Source organism: Bos mutus, chromosome 7 (assembly GCF_027580195.1).
Source record: "Bos mutus isolate GX-2022 chromosome 7, NWIPB_WYAK_1.1, whole genome shotgun sequence".
In the NCBI taxonomy this organism is placed as follows: domain Eukaryota; kingdom Metazoa; phylum Chordata; class Mammalia; order Artiodactyla; family Bovidae; genus Bos; species Bos mutus.
In genome coordinates this window covers 48078526-48099943 of record NC_091623.1, presented here as the reverse complement: position 1 = coordinate 48099943, position 21418 = coordinate 48078526, and the positions used below count along the sequence as shown (strand labels likewise).

The 21418-nt window shown below is 42.2% G+C and overlaps 1 protein-coding gene across 1 annotated transcript in view; it reads right to left on the bottom strand.

The window, feature by feature from the left end:
• Nucleotides 1-5170: 5170 nt before the first annotated feature.
• Nucleotides 5171-21418, bottom strand: part of PRSS38 (serine protease 38) — a 32745-nt gene continuing 16497 nt past the window's right edge. The window contains exons 4-5 of the mRNA XM_070374706.1: nucleotides 6137-6276; nucleotides 5171-5664 (exon numbers count right to left, since the gene is read on the bottom strand). Coding sequence (XP_070230807.1) covers nucleotides 5410-5664; nucleotides 6137-6276 — 395 coding nt within the window. The 3' untranslated portion in view covers nucleotides 5171-5409. The remainder of the gene's footprint in view (nucleotides 5665-6136; nucleotides 6277-21418) is intronic.

Below are 21418 nucleotides of genomic sequence, written 5' to 3'. Positions count from 1 at the left end.
TTCCTGCCTCTTAGCTAGCGCCTTGCCTACCCTAGGTTCAGTGAACAGTGCAAACTGGATGATCAGCAATATAATTGGTGTAGTGGGCAGGATACCCAGCAGGTAGGGAAGCCAGTGGCCACCATATAGCGTGTGGTACCATGTGGCTGCGATTCTCTCAGCCTGGGATCTGGTGGAAGACTGGGAGGTGGTGGACGGTTCACTGCACAGCATTGAAAAGGTGTTACAGGTGGTGAGTTCCCATTTGCCAAACAAGGCTGCACAGACTGCCTGGCACTGTGGGGTGGATTTTCCTGACCGCCCTGAAGGCGAATATGGACAGTGCTCTCAGTGATGCTGTGCTGGTGCGCGATGTGTGGAGATGCTCGGCAGGACTAGAGCAATGTATATTGGCATTAGAGCAAGAACCCCATGGCTCTGATGAATCCAGCATCTCTGACAGCGAGGCGGTAAGTGACACTGATGATGAAAGTTAATGAGACTGTGGGTTCCCACTTGGCAGTGAGGCCCATTCATGTACAGCAGAAAGTGAAGCATGAGCACCTCATGTGGCCTGGGGGAGGCATCCTCAAGGGGCCCCCAGGGTGACTGAGTTCACGACAGTTAAACCATATACTCAGGCAGAGTTGGTCCACTTGGGTAAGCAGTTTTGACAAGAGCCAGGGGAACCTTGGCAGCTTGGCTTTTGTGACTCTGGGACACAGGGGTGGGCCCGGTACCTGTCGGGGGTTTTGTGGGTCCTTACTGAGAGAAGTAGAGGGATGGCTTGCAAGATGCCATTTTGAAAATGTAAAGACCCTGAAGTGGGCCTGAGCTGGCAGGGGTCCCAAATGGGTTATGCGGATGCAAATATGGGCTGATTTGTGTGAAGGCATAGTGTAAAGGCTGTGTCCTGGGATGTAGGTTTAGAGTACTGTAACGGCTGTGTCCTGTGATGTAGGTTTAGTAGAACAGTACACTGTAAAGGCTGTGTTCTAAGATGTGGTACTAATTCTGATTCTCTTGCAGATTTAGAACAGTGTGAAAGCATTTGGAATCATGTGGGTGGGCTGTGATTGCCACAAAGATCCCCTCCTTGAAGGGGTGGGCCCAGTGCCTGTGGGCGATTTTGCAGGTCCTTAATATAAAAGCTCCACAGAGGCAGAGTTGTCCCTGTGGAGGCTTTCCTGAAGTCTCACATAGACAGATAGTGGACTGGACTTGGCCGTGGAAGATAAAGGCACTGCACATGTGGTGGGTGGCTCTTCTAGCCCCGTGAGGGCAAGAGCTGCAACACGAGTTCCAGGTGATACCTGGCCTTGGGTTTTGCTATGTCTTGGGGATGCAACTGTTTGTTGTTGTAGCTACTGCTGTTGCAAGATATAAATCCAAGGGTCAGTGTTACTCTGCAAGGGAGTATCACAGAAGATGGACTGGGCACTGAATGTGAAGCAAGAGACCCTGAGGGGGAGACAGCAAATTGGTATGTTCAGGCTCTCTCACCCCATGTTTTGTAAATATTGACTATGTAACAGCTGAGATGATTTTTGGTGCCGCGCATGCGCGTAAGGAGGTGCTAACTTGGTCGTGAGCTACTTTGTGTTGTAGGGATATATGAGCTTCACTTAGAAAGTGGCGGCACCTTACTGCTGTCTCACAGCTGGCTGTTGGATCAGCCACAACAGAAGAGAATATAGTGTGTGTACTGTTATGACTGCTGCATCAGCCAGGAGAGAATAAATCTGTCTACAGTTCTGTGGCTCCTTGAGTCCTCTTCCTGCCTCTTAGCTTGTGCCTTACCTACCCTGGGTTCAATGAACAGTGTGTACAGTGAGATACAGTGAGACAACTGGCATCACCAGCAGAATCAGCAATACATCAGCCCTTCCAAAATTGCTGGGAAAAAAGTCTACTTGGTCAGGGTGTATACTGTTGCTAAGACCAACTTTATATGACCATGTCAAATCGCACTTTTGAAAATTTAAACATCTTCAGTGATTTAAAGTGACACATTTCCCATACACTGATTTTCCAACAATGTTATTGTTGTTTAGTCACCAAGTCGTGTCACAAGCTCTTTGTGACCCCATGGACTGCAGCAGCATATATTTGGGCTCAATTCTGAGTGTTTTATCCACTGTGTGTATGCACAGACACAAATTGTCAAGTGTATGGAATATTATTATTGTAGCATCTTTTCAGTTCAGTTCAGTCGCTCAGTCGTGTCTGACTCTTTGCGACCCCATGAATTGCAGCACGCCAGGCCTCCCTGTCCATCACCAACTCCTGGAGTTCACTCAAACTCACATCCATTGAGTCGGTGATGCCATCTAGCCATCTCATCCTCTGTCATCCCCTTCTCCTCCTGCCCCCAATCCCTCCTAGCATCAGGGTCTTTTCCAATGAGTCAACTCTTCACATGAGGTGGCCAAAGTACTGGAGTTTCAGCTTTAGCATCAGTCCTTCCAAAGAACACCCAGGGCTGATCTCCTTTAGAATGGACTGGTTGGATCTCCTTGCAGTCCAAGGGACTCTCAAGAGTCTTCTCCATCACCACAGTTCAAAAGCATCAATTCTTCAGTGCTCAGCTTTCTTCACAGTCCAACTCTCACATCCATACATGACTACTGGAAAAACCATAGCCTTGACTAGACAAGCCTTTGTTGGCAAAGTAATGTCTCTCTTTTGAATATGCTATCTAGGTTGGTCATAACTTTTCTTCCAAGAAGTAAGCATCTTTTAATTTCATGGCTGCAGTCACCATCTGCAGTGATTTTGGAGCCCCCAAAAATAAAGTCTGACACTGTTTCCACTGTTTCCCCATCTATTTCCCATGAAGTAATGGGACCAGATGCCATGATCTTAGTTTTCTGAATGTTGAGCTTTAAGCCAACTTTTTCACTCTCCTCTTCCACTTTCATCAACAGGCTTTTTAGTTCCTCTTCATTTTCTGCCGTAAGGGTGGTGTCATCTGCATATCTGAGCATCTTTGGGGATAGTTTAATTTCTGCTGGCTTAGTCCCGACCATGACTTGAATTTAGTTTTATTCCTGGGTTTCTCACCTATCTGTGTTTTGCTATAAACTTTGAAATCAATTTATCTAACTCCAGAAAAGAAAAACACATTTTGAGTTGTCTGTTCAAGAATCTAGGATATCTTATCATTCATCCAAATCTACTTTTTATTTTTGTGTATGATATTTTGGTTTTTATTCCCCCCCCCCCAGGAATATTTTAAGGATTTCCTCATATGAATTTTCACGTTTTTTGTTAAGGTCATAGTTATCTTATCTCTTTCATTGCTATTATAATTGGTGTTTTGTCTTTCATCGTGTATCTTAAAATGGGAATATAGACTGATTTTGTCATGTTTTATCTAATGACCTTACTGAGCTTTCTATTTGTGGTAGTTTCATAGTTTTCTCTTGGGTGTTCCAGATATCCTCTAAGTCTTCTTTTTAAAGAAATTCAGTTTTATATCATTTTTAATTTTTATTTATTTTTTTAAATGTATTTATTTTTGCTGCATGGCATGTGGAATCTTTGTTCCCCACCAGAGACTGAACTCCCGCCCCCTGCATTGAAAGAACAGAGTCTTAACCACCGGACCACCAGGGAAGTCCTTCTAAGTTTTAAAATAGGAGATAGATTAAAAGGCCCTTTTCCATTTCCCTGGATGATTCTCTAGTGTGGCTGTGGTGGCCAATCTTCCAATATGGTATTAAGGAGCAAGGGATAAAGGAACAACCTTTCTGTGACCCTAATTTCAGCATAAAGGCGCTCATTCCCTCACTAAGGAAAGTGCTAGCTTTTAGGCTGATGTGTATATATGTATATATATATATATATGTATATCTTACTGAACTTCCCTGGTGGCTCAGACACTAAACAATCTGCTTGTAATGCAGGAGACCTGTGTTCAATCCCTGGGTCAGGATGAATCCTTGGAGTAGGAAATGGCGACCTACTCCAGTATTCTTGCCTGGAAAATTCCATGGACATAGAAGCCTGTTGGGCTACAGTCCATGGGGGCACAAAGAGTTAGACACGACTGAGCGACTAATACACTATATATCTTATTATCCATCGGTTCCTTTTTTTAAAGTTGGAAATGGATTTTGAATGTGTTAAACATTTTTTCATTAATTTTATTCTCCTTAGAAAAGCAATAATATTGTGAATTATATCTATGGGTTTTCTAATAATTATCTTTGCATTACTGGAATAATTCCTACATGATTATAATGAATTACTTAAAAAATAATGTTGAATTCTGTTAATATTTCATCAGGATTTTTGTTAATTGATAGGTTGCATTGTCTTAGTTTTTTTTGTGTCTTCACAACACTCTCCTCCTTTGTCTGTGTCTGGAACAGAATGGACAGCACTGGGACAATCCTGTGGTTAAAGGCCTGATGTGATTCCCAAGGAAGCCATCTCAGCTAAGGCCTTTCACTAGGATAGAGTTTTTTTTTTTTTTCTTAAATTTCCCCATTTCTTCTTTGGAATTTGATCTCTAGCCTTCAGTCTGTACTGGGATCAGTTTCAGTAAATTAGTTATTTCCTAAAAAGTGATACCTTTCATTTGACTTTATTTACATAGAGTTGTATAATATCTCTTAAGATTTCTTAAATTTTTTATGTTCAGTGGATATATCCCCCTTGTCATTTCTTACTTTGTGTATTTTTAGTTTCACATCATATCTTGATTAAATTCATGATGTCCTTTCCTTCTTTTTGGTTTTTGTTAAAATTGGTATTTCTAAAATGTTAATTTTAGTGTTTTCTGTTGTTTGGCTTTTTCTGTTGTTTGGCTTTTGATTTCTGCTTTTACCTTTTTAAGTTTCCTTTGCGTGCCTACTCTCAGCTCATGTTTTCCATTTTCCAAATTAGATGTTTAAGTATTTAATACTCTGATATTGATAGGTCTGTTTTTAAGATGATGACTTTCCCTCTGCCCCAGCTTTGGTCACACCCTGGATTCTATATCCAGACACCAGTGTTTACATGGTTGTCCTCTCTAGACATGCTGTAGTTTGGTTTATCCTTCTCTCACCCTTCTGCCCATCATTCTGACAGGGCAGGGTGATGAACATACTCTGCATGTGAAAGGGAGGCTGTACTCTGTGTCGAAAGATAAATATAGGATTTCTGGGACACTTGCTTTGTAAACATTTAATATCTTCTCAAATCTTAGGTGCCCGGAGCACTCAACAAATGTACTCTGCCCTCCCGTGAACCGCCACCCTTCTGTGATGAGACCAGCCTCTGCCTTCCTGGGCGTGGCCCTCGTCAGTCTCCTCCCGGACCTTGCATGTGAGCTTGGCTGATGGCCCTCAGTTTGCTCAGGTGGGTGAGGGCTTGAGGGGCTGGAGCTGGGCAGGGATGGAGGCATGCAGCCGCGAGGAAGCTGGGTGAGGGTTTTGGTTCTTACAGCATTGACGGGGCAGCCAATGAGGTCATAAGGACACTGATGACGGCCCCCAGAGTAGAGGAGAGGGCAGGGAGTGGCTGAAGAGGTAGGGGTGTGTTTTCTATGTGATGATGAATCCATTTTGAGAAAAAGGAGACTCGGGCAAAAACTGTCGGATACATAGGGTATGCGCAACCCTGCCCCCAGCTCACTACTCCAATTTGCACCCAGGTGCGGTCGAATTCACAGACAAGCGGGCCCCCAGAATCACCCTGGAAAAAAGAGGAGTTTCTTGTGAACTGGGAGTTTGGGGCCTCCTGCATGCGGGCGGCCCAATGCCAACACTGTGGGATAGACCCAGGCTCCCGCCACTCATGCAGCCCCACCTCGTCAGTGGGAAGACCCTGCTGCAGGCAAGCAGTGTTCACTACACTGTCCCGCAAGTAGAGGGTAGGTGCTGTGGGATGACAGTCAGCATGGCCCCTGGGAAAACGTGGAGCCCTGGGCTGCTCTGGCCAGCACTGGGGTTCACAGGGCCTGACCGAGGCCTGCGCTGCATTTGCACATAAGCCACCCTGTGGTCTCCCGCTCAACCCATGGCTGCATGGAGATGTACTTCTGAGCCCCATAGGAACAAGGCTGTTGGGGACCATTGACCCACCCAGCAGAAGTGCTCCTAGCTTAAAGCATATAGAACATCTGAAATCCCTGGGCTTAGCCTCCCATTCCCACAGTGGGTCGCACCTCACATGCAGTCTTCATGTCCTTGAAGTTTCCGGCACACAGCATGTCCGGCAGAATGTCTGTTTGTCCATAGAGCAGTCGACACAAGTGGAATGGGACCAGAGGCAGCTGTACCTCCTGCAGCTTGTTTGAAGTGTCGCCTGTCAAAAGCAGTGCAGGCCCAGTGAACGGTCTTCTCACTCCTTTTCCCCAGGGCACACACTGGAGCTCCCCCAAGGCTTAGTGGGCTCACACCAGAACTCCTTCTCTTGCTCCCACCCTCCATGTAGCTCCCTTTTCTGCAATGGAGACCGAGGCTTTTGTCAGTAGAGTTTAAATATGTGCCACGTGACACTTCCTGAGAGAGATGTAAGAGCCAAGACTTGGTTCATCCCATTACATCCCCATTGTCGCAGCTCAAGTGCAAACAGCTCCATCAGCTGAGAGTGAATGGATGACAGAATGTGAGCAAGAAGTGAAGTGAAGTCGCTCAGTCGTGCCCGACTCTCTGCGACCCCATGGATAGTAGCCTGCCCCAAGCTCCTCCATCCATGGGATTTTCACGGCAAGAGTACTGGAGTGGGTTGCTATTTCGGCAAGAGTACTGGAGTGGGTTGCTATTTCCTTCTCCAGGGAATCTTCCCAACCCAGGGATTGAACCCAGGTCTCTCACATTGTAGACAGACGCTTTACCATCTGAGTCACCAGGGAAGTAAGTTTTGTGGATTGTTATTCCATGTGTCCTTGTCTCTGCCAATGGATATGGTAATTGGTCCTAGGAAACCTGTACTTGCCTGACCAATGCATAAGTGATCCTGTTCTGCCTAGAAAGGGGTCATTCTCACAGGTTAAAGACAGGTCTGAGTGGGTATTGGGGGGGGAGGGGCATCTATTTGGGGATAGTGTAGTCTGTGCCAGAGGGGAATTAGTTTTAGAGTAAACAAATGTGTACCTCAAAGGAAGATGATGGGAAGTAGAATGTCAGCAGTGTTTGTGGTTTCTATTGAGTGCACTGGCAAGGCAGTATCAGGAGAGAAGCCATGGAAAAATTAGATGGTTAATAGAAGGAATAAAAAAACTCAAGGTTGGTGATCCTGGAGAAGCAATGTAGTAAAATACAGTTGGAAAATACTTTTAACTACTAAGCCAGCTAAAAATCTATCTGAGGCCTTTCACTGTGCCCACATTGGGGTAACTGGGAGTGAACTTGCCTCTACCATCAGCTAGCAGTAAACATATTTACCTAGGAGGCAATTATTTCCCATTCAACATGGGGCAGGGCACAGCTGTGGCCCCTGAGAAAACAGAACAGATGAGGTAAGGTCTGTAAGGGCCTCATCATCCTTCTTGGAGCACATTCCAGGCTGTAACATGAAGAGGCGCACAGGCAGCTGGAGTCTGCAAAGGTGGATGCCAGAATCAGGGTACGCCAGAGCGAAAGACCCCTGGGGGAGCACAGGAGGCCTTAGTGCCTGCAGTCTGCCATTGGACCCTGAGCCATGGGTACACAGTACACAATTCTACAGGAAGGGCAGAGTAGCCAGATGAGACTTGATAGTTCCCAGAGCTCACACGGGTCTAGAAGGCTGAGTTGTAACCAGTTAAGAGTGAAAAGCCTTGTGGAGCACCTGAGACATTGAATAAAGACAGTGTAGAGGTAGAAGAAAACATCCTAGTCATGTTTACACAGACACCAAGGCCCACGTGGAACCAGGTGGACAGAGATCCAGAATGATGAGCTCTGAAAATGACTAGCACAGTACAGAGGAAGAGGTGTAACACAAAGTGGAAGGGAGAAGTCAGCCAGCTATAATTTCAATGAGCTATGCAATTGTGGGCCAGGATGCCAGTTCAGAATGCTGAGAAATCAGACAAGAGGAGGATTGCACTCACTGGTAGGTCTTTCTCCTAGGCCTTCACTAGCAGCTCATGCAATATACTTGGGGCAGAGCAAGGGACCACAGAGAGAACATCTCAGTGTAGGTGTTCAGAAGATTACCACCTACCACTGGGGACCTGAAAGAACACATTTTGCTTACCTCTCACATATGGAGCAAAGGCCTCCTACCAGTAGTGTGTGGTGGGAGGCACCACATACTCCTGTCCTCAGGGCCTGGTACAGGTGCACTATTCTGGAGGAAGAGCAGAACAGTCCCACATCCCTGGAAAATCCCAGATGCCAAGACCAACAGCAGAAGCCACAACCCAGTTCAAGTTCTCACTAGCCTGAATCAGACCTTCCACATCCTAACGGTTTAGCAGAAGAGGAATGCCTGTTTTGGGGTACAGAGACTTTAGTCTTAAGTGTTCTTCTTTAATATCTGGCATTCAACCAAAAATGAAAAGATACACGCACACACATACACACACAGGTATGGGGGGAGGGGAAATAAAACACTGGACCCACTGTCAAGAGATGTAACATTGAACAGAATCAGACCCAGAGATGATTGAAACATTGAAAGTATCTGAAAGGAACTTTAAAGTAGCTACGATTAATACGTTAAAGAAATTAAGAAGTAATCAAGCATGAAAAAAAATGAAGAATTTTAAAGCAGAGATATGGAAACTATTAAAAAACAATCAATTGGGAATGCCAGAAATACACACTATCAGAAATTTTAAAATTTCTTCAACAGGTGTTTCAGCAGACTGGACAAAAATGAGGAAAGAATCAGCAAATGTGAAGATAGGTCAATAGCTATTATCCATGCTAAAATACAAAAGAAAAAGAGTGGAGAATAAAGCAAAACCTTAAGAGATGTAGGAAAATAGCAGTGTAACATATGTGGAATTAGTCCCAGAAGAAGAGAGTGTAGGGCATAAGAAATATGTGGAGATATAAAGGACAAGAATTTTCCAAGATTAAAGACTATAATAATCACAGATTCAAGAATTTCAGAGAACCCCACACCAGAATAAAACAAGCAAACATCATAGTCAGTGGAATTCCCTGATGGTCCAGTGGTTGAGACACCTCCACCGCAGGGGGCATGGGTTCGATCCTTGGTTAGGAAACTAGGATCCCGCTGGCCATATAGTGCAGCAAAAGAAAAGGGAGGAAGGAGGAATGATCACAGTCAAATGGCTGCAAAATGAAGTCAAGGAAAATCCTAAGGCAGTGAGAGTGGGAAATATTTAACACAGAGGATCAAGGATAAGAGTTACAAGTTTTTCATTAAAAACTATGCAAGTCAGAAGACAATGAATCAGACTATTGCAAAACAAAATTAAACTAGAAAACTGTCTACCCAGAAGTCTATATCTAGGGAAATTATCTGTAAAAATGAAGGTAAAATAAAGACTTGTAGTCCAACAAACAGACCTGTAGCTCATAGTCGTGCTGAAGAGAGTGTCAAATTGTACACACACTTTGGAAAATCCTTTGCAGTTTCTCAAAACTACATGAATAAGTAATCTCACTGTCATGTAAGCACCCAAGAGCAATGAGAGCACATGTGCATACAGACAGTTGTAAAAGAATGTTCATAAGAGTTTTATTCACAGGACCCCAAAACTGAAACAACACAAATGTCAGTCAACAGAAGAATAGACAAATAAACTTTGGTATTTATGTGATGAAAAGGCAAAAAGATATGACACTGAAAATGAACTCCCCAGGTCGATAAGGTGCCCAATATGCTACTGGAAAACAGTGGACAAATAGCTCCAGAAAGAATGAAGAGGCTGAGCCAAAGTGAAAACAGTGCCCAGCTGTAGATATGACTGGTGAGGGAAGTAAAGTCTGATGCTGTAAAGAACAATATTGCATAGGAACCCGGAATGTTAGGTCCATGAATCAAGGTAAGTTGGAAGTGGTAAAACAGGAGATGGCAAGAGTGAACACTGACATTTTTAGGAATCAGTGAAATAAAATGGACTGGAATGAGTGAATTTAATTCAGATGACCATTATATCTATTACTGTGAGTAAGAATCCCTTAGAAGAAATGGAGTAGCCCTCATAGTCAACAAAAGAGTCCAAAATGCAGTTCTTGGGTGCAATCTCAAAAACTACAGAATGGTCTCTGTTTGTCTCCAAGGCAACCCATTCAATATCACAGTAATCGAAGTCTATGCCCCAGCCACTAATGCCAAGGAAGGTGAAGTTGAACGGTTCTATGATGACCTACAAGACCTCCTAGAACTAACAACAAAAGGGGTGAGATGGGGAGGGAGATAGGAGGGAGGTTCAAAAGGGAGAGGATATATGTATACCTATGGCTGATTCATGTTGAGGTTTGACAGAAAACAGCAGAATTCTGTAAAGCAATTAATCTTCAATAAAATAATAAAATTTTAAAAAGATTTCCTTTTCATCATAGGGAACTGGAATGCAAAAGTAGGAAGTCAAGGTAAATTTGGAGTAACAGCCAAATTTGACCTTGGAGAACAAAATCAAGCAGAGCAAAGGCTAACAGAGTATTGCCAAGAGAACATGCTGGTCACAGCAAAAACCCTCTTCCAACAACACAAGGGATGACTATACACATGGATATCACCAGATGGTCAATACCAAAATCAGATGGATTACATCCTTTGCAGCCGAAGATAGAGAAGCTATATATACAGTCAGCAAAAACAAGACCAGGAGCTAACTGTGGCTCAGATCATGAACTCCTTATTGCAAATTTCAGGCGAAATTGAAGAAAGTAGGGAAAACCACTAAGCCATTCAGGTATGAACTAAATCAAATGCTTTACAATTATACAGGGGAAATGACAAGTAGATTCAAGGGATTAGATCTGATAGACAGAATGCCTGAAGAACTATGGACAGGGGTGTGTAAATTTATACAGGAGGTGGTGATCAAACTGAGGAAAAGGCAAAAAAGCCAAAATGGTTGTCTGAGGAGGCCTTACAAACAGTTGAGAAAAGAAGAGAAGCTAAAGGCAAAGGAGAAAAGGAAAGATATACCCATTTGAATACAGAGTTCCAAAGAATAGCAAGGAGAGATAAGAAAGCCTTCTCAGTGATCAATGCAAAGAAAGAGAAAAACAATAGAATGGGAAGACGAGAGCTCTCTTCAAGAAAATTAGAGATACCAAGGGAACATTTCATGCAAAGATGGGCACAATAAAGGACAGAAATGGTATAGACCTAACAGAATCAGAAGATATTAAGAAGAGGTGGCAAGAATACACAGAAGAACTATACAAAAAAGATCTTCATGACCCAGATAACCATGATGGTGTGATCACTCACCTAGAGCCAGACATCCTGGAATGTGAAGTCAAGTGGGCCTTAGGAAGCATCACTATGAACAAAGCTAGTGGAGGTGATGGAATTCCAGTTGAGCTATTTCAGTCCTAAAAGATGATGTTGTGAAAGTGCTGCACTCAATATGCCAGCAAATTTGGAAAACTCAGCAGTGGCCACAGGACTGGAAAAGGTCAGTTTTCATTCCAATCCCAAAGAAAAGCAGTGCCAAAGAATGCTCAAACTACTGCACAATTGCACTCATCTCATATTCAAAAGCAGAGACATTACTTTGCCAACAAAGGTCTGTCTCGTCAAGGCTGTGGTTTTTCCTCTGGTCATGTATGGATGTGAGAGTTGGACTGTAAATAAGGCTGAGTGCTGAAGAATTGATGCTTTTGAACTGTAGTGATGGAGAAGACTCTTGAGAGTCCCTTGGACTGCAAGGAGATCCAACCAGTCCATTGTGAAGGAGATCAGCCCTGGGATTTCTTTGGAAGGAATGATGCTAAAGCTGAAACTCCAGTACTTTTGGCCACCTCATGTGAAGAGTTGACTCACTGGAAAAGACTCTGATGCTGGGAGGGATTGGGGGCAAGCGGAGAAGGGAACAACCCAGGATGAGATGGCTGGATGGCATCACTGACTCGATGGACGTGAGTCTCAGTGAACTCCGGGAGTTGATGATGGACAGGGAGGCCTGGAGTGCTGCGATTCATGGGGTCGCAAAGAGTTGGACATGACTGAGTGACTGATCTGATCTGATCACACACTAGTGAAGTAATGCTCAAATTCTTGAAGCTAGGCTTCAACAGTATGTGAACTTCCAGATGTTCAAGCTGGTTTTAGAAAAGGCAGAGGAACCAGAGATCAAATTGCCAAGATTCATTGGATCATTGAAAAAGCAAGAGAATTCCAGAAAAATATCTGCTTCATTGACTAGCAAAAGCTTTTTACTGTGAATCACAATAAACTGGAAAATTCTTACAGAGATGGGAATACCAGACCACCTTACTTGCCTCCTGAGAAATTTGTATGCAGGTCAAGAAGCAATAGTTAGAACTGGACATGGAACAACAGACTGGTTCCAAATTGGAAAGGAGTATGTCAAGGCTATATATTGTCATCCTGCTTATTTAACTTATATGCAGAGTACATCATGCAAAATGCCAGGCTGGATTACACACAAGCTGGAATCAAGATTTCCAGTAGAGATATAATTAACTTTAGATATTCAGATGACACCACCCTCATGGCAGAAAGCAAAAAGGAGATAAAGAGCCTCTTCATGAAAGTGAAAGAAGAGAGTGAAAAAGTTGGCTTAAAACTAAACATTCAAAGAACTACGATCATGGCATCCAGTCCCATCACTTCATGGCAAATAGATGAGGAAACAATGGAAATAATGACTGACTTTATCTTCTTGGGCTCCAAAATCACTGCAGATGGTGACTGCAGCCATGAAATTAAAAGATGCTTGCTCCTTGGAAGAAAAACTATGACAAACATACTATATTAAAAACAGGAACATTACTTTGCTGACAAAGGTCCGTCTAGTCAAAGCTATGGTTTTTCCAGTAGTCATGTATGGATGTGAGAGTTGGACTATAAAGAAAGCTAAGCGCTAAAGAATTGATGCTTTTGAACTGTGATGTTGGAGAAGACTCTTGAGAATCCCTTGGATTGCAAGGAGATCAAACCAGTCAATCCTAAAGGAAATCAATCCTGAATATTCATTGGAAGGACTGATGCTGAAGCTGTAATACTTTCCAATACTTTGGCCACCTGATGGGAAGAACTGACTCTTTGGAAAAGACCCTGATGCTGGGAAAGATTGAAGGCAGGAGTAGAAGGGGATGACAGAGGACAAGATGGTTGGATGATATCTCTGACTAAATGGACACGAGTTTGAGCAAGCTCTGGGAGATGGTGAAGGACACGGAAGCCTGGCATGCTGTAGTCCACAGGGTTGCAAATAGTTGGACATGACTGAGTGACTGAACTGAACTGAATATTCCTCAAAATAAAAAGGAACTGAAGATACAAGCAAAACACGAATAATTCTTACAGACTATATTAAGTAAAAGAGTATTCCATTTATATATAAAGTCCAAAAACATAAAACTAATGGGTAAATCACAGAAATCACAACAAAAGCTACCCTAGAAGAAAGAGCTTGGCTGCAAAGCAGTAAGAGAGCTTTTTGAGGTGATAAAAATGTTAAATGTATTGATTTGATAGTCTCAAGAATGTTTTATATAGAAACAAATAATTTTAAAAGTTAGAAAAATGATCAGAGAAGCTCTCTGAAGAATATTCAGTGATGAGCTGAGTAAGTGGAAACAGTGTGGTCTTATGAGCTGAGTGTCGGAGACATCTTTCTTGGGTAATGTTCAGGAATTTGCTGGTGTGGAATATAAGAGGGAAATAACTAAGAAATATGCTCAAACTACCGCACAATTGCACTCATCTCACATGCTAGTAAAGTAATACTCAAAATTCTCCAAGCCAGGCTTCAGCAATACATGAACCGTGAACTTCCAGATATTCAAGCTGGTTTTAGAAAAGGCAGAGTTACCAGAGATCAAATTGCCAACATCCGCTGCATCATCGCAAAAGCAAGAGAGTTCCAGAAAAACATCTATTTCTGCTTTATTGACTATGCCAAAGCCTTTGACTGTGTGGACCACAATAAACTGTAGAAAATTCTGAAAGAGATGGGAATACCAGACCACCTGACCTGCCTCTTGAGAAACCTATATGCAGGTCAGGAAGCAACAGTTAGAACTGGACATGGAACAACAGACTGGTTCCAAATAGGAAAAGGAGTATGTCAAGGCTGTATATTGTCACCCTGCTTATTTAACTTCTACGCAGAGTACATCATGAGAAACGCTGGGCTGGAAGAAGCACAAGCTGGAATCAAGATTGCCGGGAGAAATATCAACAATCTCAGATATGCAGATGCCACCACCCTTATGGCAGAAAATGAAGAGGAATTAAAGAGCCTCTTGATGAAAGTGAAAGAGGAGAATGAAAAAGTTGGCTTAAAGCTCACCATTCAGAAAACTAAGATCATGGCATCCGGTCCCATCACTTCATGGGAAATAGATGGGGAAACAGTGGAAACAGTGTCAGACTTTATTTTTGGGGGCTCCAAAATCACTGCAGATGGTGATTGCAGCCATGAAATTAAAAGACGCTTACTCCTTGGAAGGAAAGTTATGACCAACCTAGATAGCATATTCAAAAGCAGAGACATTACTTTGCCAACAAAGGTCTGTCTCGTCAAGGCTATGGTTTTTCCAGTAGTCATGTATGGATGTGAGAGTTGGACTGTGAAGAAAGCTGAGCACTGAAGAATTGATGCTTTTGAACTGTGGTGTTGGAGAAGACTCTTGAGAGTCCCTTGGACTGCTAGGAGATCCAACCAGTCCATTCTAAAGGAGATCAGTCCTGGGTGTTCTTTGGAAGGACTGATGCTAAAGCTGAAACTCCAATACTTTGGCCACGTCATGTGAAGAGTTGACTCATTGGAAAAGATTCTGATGCTGGGAGGGATTGGGGGCAGGAGGAGAAGGGAACAACAGAGGATGAGATGGCTGGATGGCATCACTGACTCGATGGACTTGAGTCTGGGTGAACTCCAGGAGTTGGTGATGGACAGGGAGGCCTGGCGTGCTACGATTCATGGGGTCGCAAAGAGTTGGACACGACTGAGCAACTGAACTGATCTGAATGGAGTTGTACTATGTTAAGTGTTTATCTGCTTAACAATAAAGTATAAATTGAAGGGAAATGAATTGCATTAATGAATTCAATTTTCCATACTCTCCTACATATACATCCTTTGCTCTGTGTCTTTGCAGTTACTCCCATCAAGAGGTGTAATGTATATTCTCAGTCCTTGGATCTGAATTTTGCCACATGACATGCTTTGTCAATGGGATTCGAGCAGACTTGCTGCAAGCAGAGACTTCAAAAGATGTGTTTCTCCACCACTGCCTGTGAATGTTTCCTGGTCAACCTGCTGGACAGTGAAAGATGCATGAATCAGAGTTCAGCACTCCAGCTCCATCTGTCACACGTCAGCCCACAGAGACAGTTATCAGATACACAGGCATGCTCAGCCACAACCAGCAGGACCACACAGCTCAAGACTTGTACTTGTGAAAGTGTTGCCAGTCTGGACTAAAAGGTAGCATGATGTTCAAAATGTCAAAGACTCTGGGCCCCAGGAGAGATTGGTAAATTTTCTCAATGTGGCATTTTTCAAGGCCCTTTTAAGAAGTAGCCAAGGTGGAGGAGGATGTCTCAGAGAACAGTTTCAAAGAACAGTGCCATGGAAATTCAAAATCTTAGCAGTTTTATTGTAGAAGTTTAGCAGAATTTAGAAGTTGTAGCAGTTTCATTGTAGAAGTCAGGGAGCTAATTCTAAAATTCATATGAAAGTGCAAAGGACTCAGCATTCCCATGATAATTTTGAAGAAGAGAAACACTGTGGAAGATGTGTAAGACCAGACTCATCATAAAGCTCTGGTAAGTAAGGCCTGTTGTACTGGAGAGATCCACGTGGCAGAAGAGTAAGTCTGGAAGTAGGCCCCACACATGGGCACAAGACGTTTGACAAAGCTGCCAATATAGGTCAGTGGGGAAAGGATATGATTCTTTACAAATGGCGCTAGAGCAAGATGCAGAAGCAGAAGATATTCAGAAGAGGTGGCAAGAATACACAGAAGAACTATACAAAAAAGATCTTAGTGACCCAAATGACCAGGATGCTGTGATCACTGACCTAGAGCCAGACATCCTGGAGTGCAAAGTCAAGTGGGCCTTAGGAAGCATCACTAAGAACAAAGCTAGTAGAGATAAAGGAATTCCAGCTGAGCTATTTCAAATCCTAAAAGATGATGCTGTGAAAGTGCTGCACTCAATATGCCAGCAAATTTGGAAAACTCAGCAGTGACCAGGCCACAGGACTGGAAGAGATCAGTTTTCATTCCAATCCCAAAGAAAGGCAATGCCAAAGAATTTTGAAACTACCATGCAATTGCACTCATTTCACATGCTAGCAAAGTAATGCTCAAACTTCTCCAAGCTAGGCTTCAGCAGTACATGAATTGAGAACTTTCAGATGTATAAGCTGGATTTAGAAAAGGAAGAGGAACCAGAGATCAAATTACCAACATCCGTTGGATCATCAACAAAGCAAGAGAGTCCAGAAAAACATCTTCTTCTCCTTTATTGACTATGCCAAAGCCTTTGACTGTGTGGATCACAACAAGCTGTGGAAAATTCTTCAAGAGATGGGAATACCAGACCACCTGACCTGCCTCCTGAGAAATCTGTATACAGGTCAAGAAGCAACAGTTAGAACTGGACATGGAACAACAGACTGGTTCCAAATTGGGAAAGGAGTATGTCGAGGCTGTATATTGTCATCCTGCTTATTTAACTTATATGCAAAGTACATCATGAGAAATGCTGGGCTGGATGAAACACAAGCTGGAATCAAGTTGCTGGCAGAAATATCAGTAACTTCAGATACGCAGATGACACCACCCTTATGGCAGAAAGTGAAGAGGAACTGAAGAGCCTCTTGAAAGTGAAAGAAGAGTGAAAAAGCTGGCTTAAAACTCAGCATTCAAAAAACTAAGATCGTGGCATCTGGTCCCATCACTTCATGGCAAATAGATGGGGAAACGATGGAAACAGTGACAGACTTTATTTTCTTGGGTTCCAAAGTCACTGCAGATGATGACTGCAGTCATGAAATTAAAAAACGCATGCTCTGTAGAAGAAAAGCTGTGACCAACCTAGGCAACATATTAAAAAGCAGAGATATTACTTTGTTGACAAAGGTCTGTCTAGTCAAAGCTATGGTTTTTCCAGTAGTCATGTATGGACGTGAGAGTAGGACTATAAAGAAAGCTGAGCACCAAAGAATTGATATTTTGAATTGTGGTGTTTTAGAAGACTTTTGAGAGACCCTTGGACTACAAGGAAATCAAACTAGTCAGTCCTAAAGGAAATCAGTCATGAATATTCATTGGAAGGACTGATGCTGAAGCTGAAGCTCCAATACTTTGACCACCTGATGGGAAGAACTAATTCATTGGAAGATACACTGGGAAATATTTTAGGCAGGAGAAGGGACGACAGAGGTTGAGATGGCTGGATGGCATCACCGACTCAATGGACATGAGTTTGAGCAAGCTTCGGGAGTTGGTGATGGACAGGGAAGCCTGGCATGCTGCAATCCGTAGGGTCGCAAAGAGTCTGACACAACTGAGCAACTGAACTGAACTGAATCCTAGATGACTTCACTAATGAATTATATCAAACATTTAAAGAAGAAACAATAGGAATACTACAAAACCCAATATTACCCCAATACCACAGGCAGACAAAAATCACAATACAGCCAATATCTTTCGTAAATATACATGTAAAAATCTTAAACAAATTATTGGTAAGTTGATTCTGCTGCTAAGTCACTTCAGTCGTGTCCGACTCTGTGTGACCCCACAGACGGCAGCCCACCAGGCTCCCCCGTCCCTGGGATTCTCCAGGCAAGAACACCGGAGTGGGTTGCCATTTCCTTCTCCAATGCATGAAAGTGAAAAGTGAAAGTGAAGTCGCTCGGTCGTGTCTGACTTTTAGCAACCCCATGGACTGCAACCCACCAGGCTCCTCCATCCATAGGATTTTCCAGGCAAGAGTACTGGAGTGGGGTGCCCTTGCCTTCTCCAAGTTGATTCTAATGACCTATAAAAATGATTATACACAATAACCAAAAGGAATTAATCGTAGGAATGCAAAGTTCATTTAACATCCCCAAATTAATACATACAGTAACCTTATTAATAAAAGGCAAAAGCCACATGAGCATAGATAATAAAAGGCATTTAAAAAAATCTGACATCTGTTCATGATAAACTCTCAACAAACCAGGAATAAAAGGAACTTTACTCATTGGTAAAGAGCTTCTACAAAAATTCCACATCTAATATCATTCTTAATGATAAAAGACTAAATATTTTCCCCCTTAAGATCAGAAACAAGGCAAAGATAGTCACTTTTACCACATGTTTAACACTGTATTGCAGGTTGTAGCCAGTGCGATGAGTAAAAAATTCTTACTTTCTTCTGAAAAGTTATCATTAAAACATCTTTGTTAAAGACAAAATAACAATTGTATGAAGGAACTAATAATGTCCAAAAACTATTAAAACTAGTTTTCAGAATACAAGATAAATATACAAATGTCAAGTATATTTCAATATATTAATAATAGCAATGAACAATTTAAAACAAAATTACTAAAACAGTTCCATTCACAATAGTTTCAAAAAGAATGAAAATTTTAAGAATAAATTTATCAAAGAATGGGTAACATCTATACAACCAAACACTGTAAAATACTACAGAGCTTAAGATAATCTAAATCAATAGCGATCCACTCAATGTTCATGGATTAGAGGATTCAATATTATTAAGATGGAATTAGTTCCCAAATGTATTTATAGATTTAATGTCATCCCTGTCAAAATCTCAGGAGGTAAGAAACATTGAAAAACAAGCAGAAAGAGTCAGAACCAACTTAATCAGAAATACGGGAAAACAAAAGTTCACAGCAATCAAGCAAACCCTGATGCAAGAGAAAGGCAACTTCAAACTCAGGAAAGTTTTGTGGCATTTTTACTTGTCCTTTTCCTACCCCCTTCCCAGTACAGTGGCACCTTTTTACAAAAATTCATTTTATTTTGTCTTTTTAAAACATTTTTAGAGCATATTATTGTCTTGGTTTCTTCTGTACAATAATGTGAATCAGCTATAAAACTATATATCTATAGTTTATATATAGTATAGTTTATATATATAGTTGTACATATAGTTTATATAGTATAAATAAGCTCCCAGAGTTTGCTCCAATTCATATCATTGAGCCAGTGTTGCTATCTAATCATCTCATCCTCTGCCACCCCTTCTCCTTTTGCCTTCAATCTTCCCCAGCATTAGGTCTTTTCCAATGAGTTGGTGCTTCACATCAGGTGGCCAAAATATTGGAGCTTCATGTATACTATAAAATGAAAAAGAACCCCAAAAAACAAATAAAAGAAGACACAGAACAACAGAAAGCCAAAGTAGAAGAAGCAATACATAAAAGAAATTAAAAATATGATTTGAAAATCCCCAAAGCCTAAACAGAAATAATAACAAAAACAGTAACCACAACAACAGGGACGAAAGAAGAAAGCAAAACAAAATAGAACAAAAACCCCAGAACCAACAATGAATTAATCAAAACATAAACATAATAAACGTTTTCTTAGGGTCTCAGCTGCCACTGTCTTTGGCCACACTGTGAGTCACAATCCACCTCAGCCTCCCTAGGAGGCACTCCAGTACTGACGAAGGCTGGTCTCAGTGTCTTTGTCCTGGAATTGCTCTCCAATCCCCACACTCCAGCTCCCAGCACCCGTGCACACCAGTGGACATGCGTCCCAGCCTGGGGTACAGGGTACAGGGCCATGGCATGGATTATCTGTGTGTTTCTCAGTCTGTTCAGACTGTCATAGATCAGCTGGTTCACCCTATGATAGCCTCAAATGCTTCCCTTCTGTCCCAACCAATTTCTCTGGATGCGGGAGTCTCTTCTTTGCTTCAGCTGCCCGACCCCTGGGTGCTGGTCCTGTCCTGCTTGCCCTCCTCCTCCTCCTCCTCCCTTCTTCCTTTCATCCCTACCAAATCATGCATGGATCCACATGATCCTTTCTGGTTGTCAAGGACTCCTTCTGGTATTCAGTCAGTGTTCTGTGACAGTTGTTCTATCTGTAGATGTATTCCTGATGCATCTGTGGAGAGAGATGCATTCCATGTCCACCTACTTCTCCACCATCTTGGTTCCTCCGCAGTGGCACCTTTGAGTAGGGAAACCCACATTCCAAGTACAGGACCCTGGTACTTGATTCCAGAAGGAGCAAAGCAGATCTTTCTTACAAATTATTGTCTGTCTGTCTGAATCTGTCTGAGGGCTACCCGAAGAACTGACATAGACACTCATCCCTGTTTCACCTAGTTCAGAATGCAGGCTCTAAAAGTGGTGGGCACTGCTCAAATACTCTGTAAGCCAAGCGAAACAGTCTATGGAGGTCCAGGGGGAAAGATTATTGTCAAAATATCCAATAAACTGACTAAAATTTGGGAGTAACAGCTCAGGAGAATTTCTTAGAGAAATTAAAACATTCAAAAGCATCCCTGAAGACAAATATATTTATTATTGGAGGCTTGTGGCAAGTTCAAACAGAATGACCTCAATAGAAAGAAAAACTATAGATTTATGAGGTAATATGCCATGAAAAGCTATAGATGTGAGTTTGTATGTGAAGAAGCAAAGGAGAGACTGAATTTGCAGCAGATGACAATGAGCAAATCATTCATGATGTGAGAGCCTCAGAGACCAACTGTCCGCAAAGATTCAGGGCTCTTCTTTAGACAGCAATGACAACAGCAGGAGGGCAATCTCAAAGAGATTTCCAGAGGAAACAGGGCAGCTTGCTCTGTAAGACACGAACTATGAGAAAACAGGTAAACTTATATGGTAGATTTTTAAGTGATAACTTCTGGTAAAAGAAAAAAAATACGTATCGTACCCATCTTGGACTGACTAAACAGTGCTCTGGACTTGGGCCCTGCCAGCCAGACTCAGCATTGCCCAAAGTGTGGGGTTTGGAATGGCCTCACCCTGATTCCCCTGTGTCTTCACACAGTTTGCCAATTAGGAAAACACCATTCTTTTCCTTTGAGCCTATATACCTGTTTACAAATATACTATTATATAAGATAATTTTAGAGGGCAAATATTACATCCTTTTTAAAAAACAGCTGTGATGTTGCTGTCCTTTATTTTCTTCTTTTTTCCATCCTTATCAAGATATAATTGACAAATCATATATATCTTTTTTCATGATGAGACACCAACAGAAAGTCTTTTTTTTTAATTAATTTATTTTAATTGGAGGCTAATTACTTTACAATATTGTAGTGGTTTGGCCATACATTGACATGAATCAGCCATGGGTGTACATATATATCTTAAAGT